Source organism: Lolium rigidum, chromosome 3 (assembly GCF_022539505.1).
Source record: "Lolium rigidum isolate FL_2022 chromosome 3, APGP_CSIRO_Lrig_0.1, whole genome shotgun sequence".
NCBI lineage: Eukaryota > Viridiplantae > Streptophyta > Magnoliopsida > Poales > Poaceae > Lolium > Lolium rigidum.
In genome coordinates, this window is record NC_061510.1 from 2,945,790 (window position 1) to 2,953,902 (window position 8,113).

Genomic DNA, 8,113 nt, shown 5'->3' on the forward strand with positions numbered 1-8,113 from the left:
CAATGCATACACCCGTGGAACACATACAAGTATTAAGGATCTCATATTATGGTAATACAAGTGTTTAGCATTGTGCATGTTCCTTTCAAGCATACAACCAGAAGATGGGGCAGGCAACATATATATACATAAAGCTCAGTACGAGCCATCAGTTGAGATTATTTTCTTACACATAAAGTTTGAGTTTTGGACACCATCGATCTACAATGGTTGATCGTGCAGCTTATGTCACATTTCCCAGTTTGCATTCTATTCAGTTAAAAACATATATACAGCACATACAAGATTTTCGAATTAAACCAAGGGACAGGCAGACGCCTTTCACTTCAAAGGCTTCCCTGGGAGGAAAAGTCCTCCTTCAGCACATGCTCCCATGCTGATGGCGAGTGGCTTAACTGCTCGTCATGCAAATGAACAGTTGCAGGCTCGGCTGGTGCTGAGGGAACATGACACTCTTCAAGCAATGAACCGACGTATTGGGTTGTAGTTTTGCTATCTGCTTCATCAGATAAAGCTCTGAACTCAGCATCATCAAACATACAAGTCTTCTCAATTAGCTCATCATGCGCTCCACAACCAAATGGTTTCCTTTCGAAGTGGCCCACCCAATCATCGGAATCATATACTACCTCCTGTCCCTCCATGCTGCTAGTGTTATCTATACGTCTTTTCAGTACTTGCAATCTGGCCATGACACCATCTTCAAGCTGACCAAATTGACTAGATTCATGTTCGCTCGCTGTTTGGATCTGACAAGCATTAACCTCACTTGACGAGCTTAGATCGTCACTGCAGGACAACAAATCTTTAAGCTTAGCCATGAAGGCACCATGAGTTTTGCTTTCACTAGATTCTGGCTGCTCAATGTTGGTGTCCTTGTCCAATGAGCTTGTGTTGTTATTACAGCTCAGAAAAACATTAAGTGCAGCAGTAGTAGCACCATCGGCCTCGTCGCCTTCACTGCTACTTGATTCCGGACGCTCTTTGATGATGTCCTCCACAAAAGAGTTTATCCTAGCGTCGACATCATTATCAAAAACAGTGTCATCAACAGCGTCTGTCCTGTTATACTTGCTTCTCTCGGTCTGCAGCTCACTATTGGCCTCATGGAAGCAATTTATACTCTCATCACGGAGCTTCAGAACTTTCAGTCGAGCAAAGACATCAGCAACACCTCTCTGAGGTAGTAACGTCGCGTTATGGATATGGCTTTCTTTCACAGGGTTTTGTTGTTTGCTAGAATCATCACTCTCTCCAGTACATAATGAGTTCTCAGGTTTGCACAAGTTAGAGGCTTTCGCTTCTCCTAATGAATCAGTAGGTGTTGTAGCTGCAAGATTATTTAAATACAGGAGTAAGGGACTGTTCAGAAGTACCCGGATAAATTCGGGTGTGTGGTCTCTTGCTGCAAACACACAAACACAGGTACTGACCTGTTTGCTGACTGTGGTTTTTCGTTGCAAGTTTCATGCGGGCAAGTTGCAGTTCATACTTGAGTTTACATGTAGAAGCTTCCGCTTCGATCCAAAGATTCTTGTATATTTGTGCATCTTTGGTATCACCATCCAGGTTCTCCTCTGGAAGCTTAGCAAGGTCCTGCCAGCAAGAAGATAGCGATAGCATAAGTTAAATGCTCAAGAATATAGCAGATACCAAATATTATCAAGTAATAAATCACTACCTGCAAAATAACTGTTTTGAAATCTGTGCCAATGTTCTCCCAATCAAAGCCAGCAAGCTTCTCAGGCTGATGATTCTTTCTATTACACTTTATTTTTTCTGACTTCATTTGGCAGCAGTTGCTAGTAACATCATCAGATTTAAATGAAGCCTTGCACGAGAAAATAGACAAACCAAAATGACTAAACTGAGAATTTGACTGATATTCCGATAATTGACTAGAAACAAAACTAAATTTACTACTCGTATTTTGTTTACTGAATAAGAAATTTCGAGTAGATCCAAAAGTGAATACTTGCCAAATTATTAGATAGATCCAAATTTAGACAAACTTGCGACATCCTTTTATGGACGGAGGTAGCATATAAGTAGGCATTAGGTTTGTACAGATAGCAAAAGGATCACGGTGTTAATACCAGGTCCAAACCATGTTTAGCTTGACAGAGGATGTTGTACCAGTGGCTATTAACACTGCTAGAAGGAAAGCACGAAGAATGAAATGGTTCTACCCATGGTCGATAAGACCTCAATTATCATGAAGCAAAGAACATATCACTACCAAACATATAAACTTTGTCATTCTTAGATCTGTAGATGCAAACTAGAGTATGGAACACTATCTGAGGCAGTAAAAACATGCAACCAGTCAAAGTAAAACAATAAGCATTCATATCACACATAGCACTTAATAACGAGAGACAGAACTTGTGCCCTTTTCAGGTTTTAATGTGCATCTTCTATTTCTTCGATCACAAGATCAATGACTGTAGTACAAGCCATCAAAAGTGACTTTATAATGTATTCATGAAAACATAATCTAATCAAATTGTGGCAACTGACATGTATTGTATCATACAACCATACCTTGCTTATCATGGATTTCAGAGAACTGAGATTTTGTATCACAGACTGAACAAGTGCATGTTCAGATTCCTTTAACTGATAACCACCATCGCACGAAGACAGAAGCATTACTGAGAAATTATAAATTGACTTGATTAATTCTTCTTGACTCTTCGATCTGCAGGTGACTTTGTCTGAAGATATCTTCACCGTCTCCTCAACACCTGTGCTGCAATGGGTTAAATGCTCCAGACCTTTGTTCATAGGCATTTTTGAGTGCAGATTTGCCCATGTTGACGCAGCTTTATGGGCACGAGTAATTTCTTGCAGACTTTCTTTTGTCAAACTCCTAACCTGTGCAATTGGAGCTGCACTAACATTGTTTGAAACTTTGCCAGATTCTTCACTTGTACTCACAAGATGACTGCCACCATTTCTGCCTAACATGGGTTCAATTGTGTTTTCTGCAAGAAAAACATTTCCCTGTTGACCTGGTGTTACCAAATTTCCAGAATCGCCTCCTGTCTTACACCAGGTCACGTGGCCCTGGTCAACAGATAAATGACTGTGGTTAGACTTTTCCATACCACTGACATCTCCAACATTGGATGGTTGTTTATCATCATGACCTTCAGACTTACTACACCCTGAGGGCAGGCTGAACGCTGAAAGGTAATATAGGTAATCAGGTACGGACAGATCATTCTCGGGATTTGATGTATCATGACACTTGGGAAGTACCACAGAATTATTAGCACTAAATTCAGAAAGCTTCCTGCCTTGGTGCAAATCAGGCGGGTCAACTGAGCCACTAGCAAAATAAGAAGCTTCATCATTCACAACACCAAATGCTGGCTCATGTGCAGTGGGTGTCCCTTTCCAACATGGAGAATCAACAACTGGGTTATTTACCTCAGGTGACTCGATGAAAAGTTCACGAGGCTGAGGAAATGAGTATTCGGACGGAGAGACTTTGGAACATGATGCTTGTAAGTTATTCAAACCAGATTTCGCTTCTGATGAAGGCTGCAAAGGTCTCCTGGTTTCAGAACTCTCACCCAAAAGATAGTTCTCTCCAACTCCGTGTCTACTAAGTTGATAGGTTTCAGGCTGAACAGGTCTCCCAGATTCTGAACTCTCACCCAGAAGATGATTCTCACCAACTCCACATCTACTGGATGGATGGCTTCCCATTATTCGCTTACCATTACCAGAGCTACTCCGGTCGCAGTAAGAAGTCTCATATCCAAAGTGATCTTTCTGCTCATTCTGTATGGTATCAAAATAGTCAAGATTTAATCTGCAAGGGTTCGCATATGGCGCATGAAATGTGTTCTCCAATACATGGCCATCTGTTGTGGGCGACAATGGCTTTGTTGCCGCACCTACTTCAGGTGAGGCAGCGACGGATGGCATGGACAGGTCGTAACTCAATGGATATGTTGAGCATGATGGAAGATGAGACGTGTAGTTACCATAAGCAGAATACGGTGAGTACTGATTCACAGGCTGAGGTGTAGAAATGGGTTCCATATCTAAGCTGCCAAACATATTAGGAAACACAGAAGGCTGCGGAACAGCTGCTGATCCAAAATCACTCGAGGGGGCCTTTGATGTTCTTTGGTAAATTCCAGGATATTTCTCTTCCATCCACTCCAAGCTGCCTGTTGCGAAGGGGAGTGGCTGCATGGAGGCACCAAGATGATTCCCAGCGTACATGTTGTTTTGTGCATTCCCAGAAACCAGGAACCCGTCGGAATTGGCAAAACCTGCGTAATTTGTTTGGTGTCGTCAGGTCACAGTGCAAGTTGAATCAACGCTTGACGACAGTATACAATTAGAATAGTGCAACATTTTGTTTTGTCCTCGAAGAAATCAGCCATGACACTAAAATTACCAGACAACACGCGTATGCATCAAGTTAATATCATGGCTCGTGACTGGCTTACCTATACATGCGAAAACACAACTTATCGTTTCCTCTGCAAATGTTCGAACACTAACTCAATCTGCAAATATAATTTCCGATCTACGATCCATAATTACTCCATCAGTACTCATGATCGCATCACATAATCCCAGGTAGTATGCCCACACACACCCCTCGGGGAACCCCCTGTTCATGTCTCAGCTGAATTAAACACCCGGTATAACCTAAGATGCATTCTAGCCAACTATCGCCACATCATGAAAACTAATTAATCAGGCGGCATAATTCAGCGACCCTTGTTACGAGAGACGAAATCAGCTCACCTCTGAACCCCGGGGTCGCGCCGGCCTCCAGATCCATGTAGCTCGCGGGAGGCTCGACCCAGGAGTCGTAGAGCGACGGCGCGGTGGGGAGCTCGGGGTAAGGGCTAGGGTTAGCAGGGGCGTTGGGGATGGGATCGGGGATGGCGTCGCGGGGACGGGTGACGGTGAAGGGCGTGGCGGAGGGGGAGAGGTAGGAGAGGGTTGCGTGCGGCTGCGGGGGCGGGGAGAGCCGGCGATCGCCGGAGTAGGGCATCATCTCGAAGGTGGGTTGTGGCCGAATGTGGAGTGCGTATTGCGTCGGCGAAAGTGACTGTGGGTTTGGATCGGGTCGTTGTGGCAGACGAAGCCATGTTAGCTGAGAGGAGTTGGGCCTTACGGGCCTGCGAAGATCTTCGAAAAAAATCAAGAATGAAGAATCAAAACTGTAAAAAGTCATAGTAATATAATATAATAATCAAAGTAAATGCAAAAATATTCATGAAACAAACAATGAAGAATTGTACTCCCTCCATCCTAGATTAGATGTCACATATTTGTCTAGATTAGAATGTTTCTATATACTCTAGATACATGTGTATATAGATAAATCTGCGATAAGTGGAATAGAGGGAGTAATTTTTTGAAAAAATGAATCAAAACCTTAAAATATCGTAATATAATCAAGCAAATGCACATACATTTATCATATCCCAAAAAGTACAGCCTACATCTTAAATCTTGATATTTTCATGTTATTATTACGAATAATAGTTGGTTTAGATTGGATTGTGCATTGGGACCATTAACACAATCATGTCTGAATTTCCTGTTATAGTTTCTCTGAATTCTAGATGTCTTATGTATCGTCATAAGTTATTGGTGTCATAGGCTTGTAGCTAAATGTTGTCGCAACCAGAAAAAACAACATGTGCAACCTGTAATATATGAGAGGTCATACTTGGGGTTAACATGGCAGATGCTACAGGGGTATTGTCGTTGCATATTCGACGGTACCCCGGAGGAGGGATCCTCACGGAGGGGGAAGAAGTAGGGACCATAGGGCGGAGAGCTTTCGGGATGGTGGTACGTGATTTACCCAGCTTCGGAACACCTGCTCGAGGACAGGGTCTACTGCTGCTTGTCTGAAATTATCTAGGCGCTTTCGCGTTGTTACAATGAGTTGTGGTTGTGCCTCTAGGGCTTCCAGGATCCGTCTTATAAAGGCGCCATGATCTAGGGTTTCTACGGAGAGTCCTAGCTGAAATACAAGATGTCTAACTACGAAATATACATTGCCGTGCATGTCAAGAACCCACCTAGATCTAACTTGCCGTCATGAATCCGGACACTTCATGGGCCTCCATGGATCCGACTCCTGGCATAGGTCAGTATGGATCCGCCTCCTGTTGCTGGGCTGGACTTCTTCCATCTTCTATCAACAGCAACAGGGCCGCTCGGTGGGCCATAAACCACCACCACCATCCGTGGGCCACCCAGACTTGCCAGATCTAGGCCACGCCGTTGGCAATACCCATGAAGTATACCCACAACAGCAGCCCACGAAGTTTTTCAAGATTCACCATTTCTCCACCTAGCTTCTTGTCTGGATCCGGAGAGAATCTCGAAGAGCTTCCAAAAATTCATCGTTTCCGACCTCAATCAACGGGAAATCATTCGTTCTTCTGTAAAGGTAACTTAGCGGAATCTTCGCCCCATGCAGCGCACAACTTCCTCTTTTCCCGCGCAAAGTTTTTGGAACAATGAATCTTCACCAAGTAAATCGGATCCATGCAGTTAGGTCACTGCCGCTTCAGTTTCACTGCATTTGACCTAGGACACATGGCGGATATCCAACGGCGCAACCGCTCAGTTCCCACCGTAGGATCCAGGACACGCATCTCCGTGCGGGGTCTATAAATACCCACCCGGGTGGTCATTCTCATTTTTTCACCTCCATCACCACTTCATCTTCTTCCTCGCGCCAGCGTCGGCCGACAGATCTCATCGCCGACAAGGTCTTCCCGGAAAAGCTCCGTGCGCCGCCCCTGCAAGGTCATTTCTCACCTGAGCTCGTCACGTTTGACCGGGATTTCTTCTCCACCACCGATTCGTGGTTGCGTCGGACGCCAACGCCTCAAGACCAAGTCCTCCACCATCATCAGCAACATGGGGAACCGCCACGCCATTGTCGGTAAGTTCGCCGGACTTGAGAGAGAAAGAGTGCAGTAGGATCCGGTTACTTAAGCTTTTACTGTTACACTTGCAGCCGGAAGTATGTCGGAAAACTCCCCAAAATATACTGATAGCTCTCCGAGTATCCCTCCACCCAATCCGTCAGAGCCCATATTTATCGAGCCTTTAGCATTTCTGCCACCAAATATTTCCGACACGCGATTAGCTCAACCTTACTTCGCATCTTCCAGCAACCTTCTCGGAAGAATTCCGACTGAAGCAGAACTGCGCGAGCAGTTAGAAGGGCAAGCTCGAATGGCAACCAAAGTTCAAGAGGCGGAAATGAAGATGGCTTCAAAGGCCCGGAACCGAGAAGAAGAAAAAGGCTAGTGGTGGCCCTGTGACATCACCGACTTCAAGCTCAAGGCCTTCCAACTAGAAGGACTCATTGCTCCGGGCTCGTGGAAATTCACCAAGGACTCCTCAACTCCATTTTTTGTGGTTTTATACAGGCCATAAATACATATACCTATGCTCTAAATTTCGTGTACATACAGTTGCATCCAATACCTACGCGTAAATATATTTTTTGGAATTTTCTAAACTTAAAATACGATTTTCAAAAATATCTAGACTTTTCCTCCGGGTCCACCACCTCACATGCACGTCTTCCTGTTGGCTGCCATTTGGAGTTCATCTATCGCTGCGTTTCCAAAAAGGAAATCCCCTCTAAACTAAATAAACCAGTCCCATAGGCCAGAAGCACTTGCGTTTGCTAGGTGCTCCCGCTGAGATATTCTTCATCCAAGATCGTTTCGGTCAAGCCAGCAAAGATACCCGGGCGATGTGACGGTATATCCTCCTGGAAATCGATCGATCACATCAGCGATCTCAACCGCGATCGTGGCCTCCCCCTGAACAAATTCGTCGACGAGCGCGCAGAGCAGTCGCCTTCTCCCTCCTTACTAGCCAAGGCATCGAACCCGGATATGTAATCGAGATGCCGTACGTAAAGCCGGCAATCGGCACACACCTCCATGTCCCTGTCAGCCTATATTCCATCCTCCCGGAATCTCACCGCCGGCCGGCCGGCACCGGCAGGCGTGCGTGTAACTAAATTCGTTGCTATCCGAATCGCTCGCTCACCCGCGCAAGCGGCTGTTACTGTCACTCCCTGTCTTTTCTA

At 44.9% G+C, this 8,113-nt stretch overlaps 1 protein-coding gene across 1 annotated transcript; it reads right to left on the reverse strand.

Annotated features, from left to right (window-relative positions):
• Positions 1–326: 326 nt before the first annotated feature.
• Positions 327–5,056, reverse strand: LOC124704653. The gene is made up of 5 exons (XM_047236923.1): positions 4,777–5,056; positions 2,545–4,292; positions 1,682–1,831; positions 1,434–1,596; positions 327–1,330 (listed from the first exon to the last, which is right to left on the reverse strand). The coding sequence occupies exons 1-5, from the start codon at positions 5,030–5,032 to the stop codon at positions 327–329; spliced, it is 3,321 nt and encodes a 1,106-aa protein (XP_047092879.1). The 5' UTR covers positions 5,033–5,056.
• Between the last annotated feature and the right edge of the window lie 3,057 nt (positions 5,057–8,113).

Excerpts from the sequence above, each read along its gene's own strand:
- LOC124704653 (XM_047236923.1), bottom strand. The coding sequence starts at position 5,032 with ATGATGCCCTACTCCGGCGATCGCCGGCTCTCCCCGCCCCCGCAGCCG. Across the intron at positions 1,597-1,681 it reads TCAAAACAGTTATTTTGCAG|GACCTTGCTAAGCTTCCAGA; the intron begins GTAGTGATTTAT and ends TCTTGCTGGCAG. Across the intron at positions 1,331-1,433 it reads AAACCACAGTCAGCAAACAG|CTACAACACCTACTGATTCA; the intron begins GTCAGTACCTGT and ends ATAATCTTGCAG.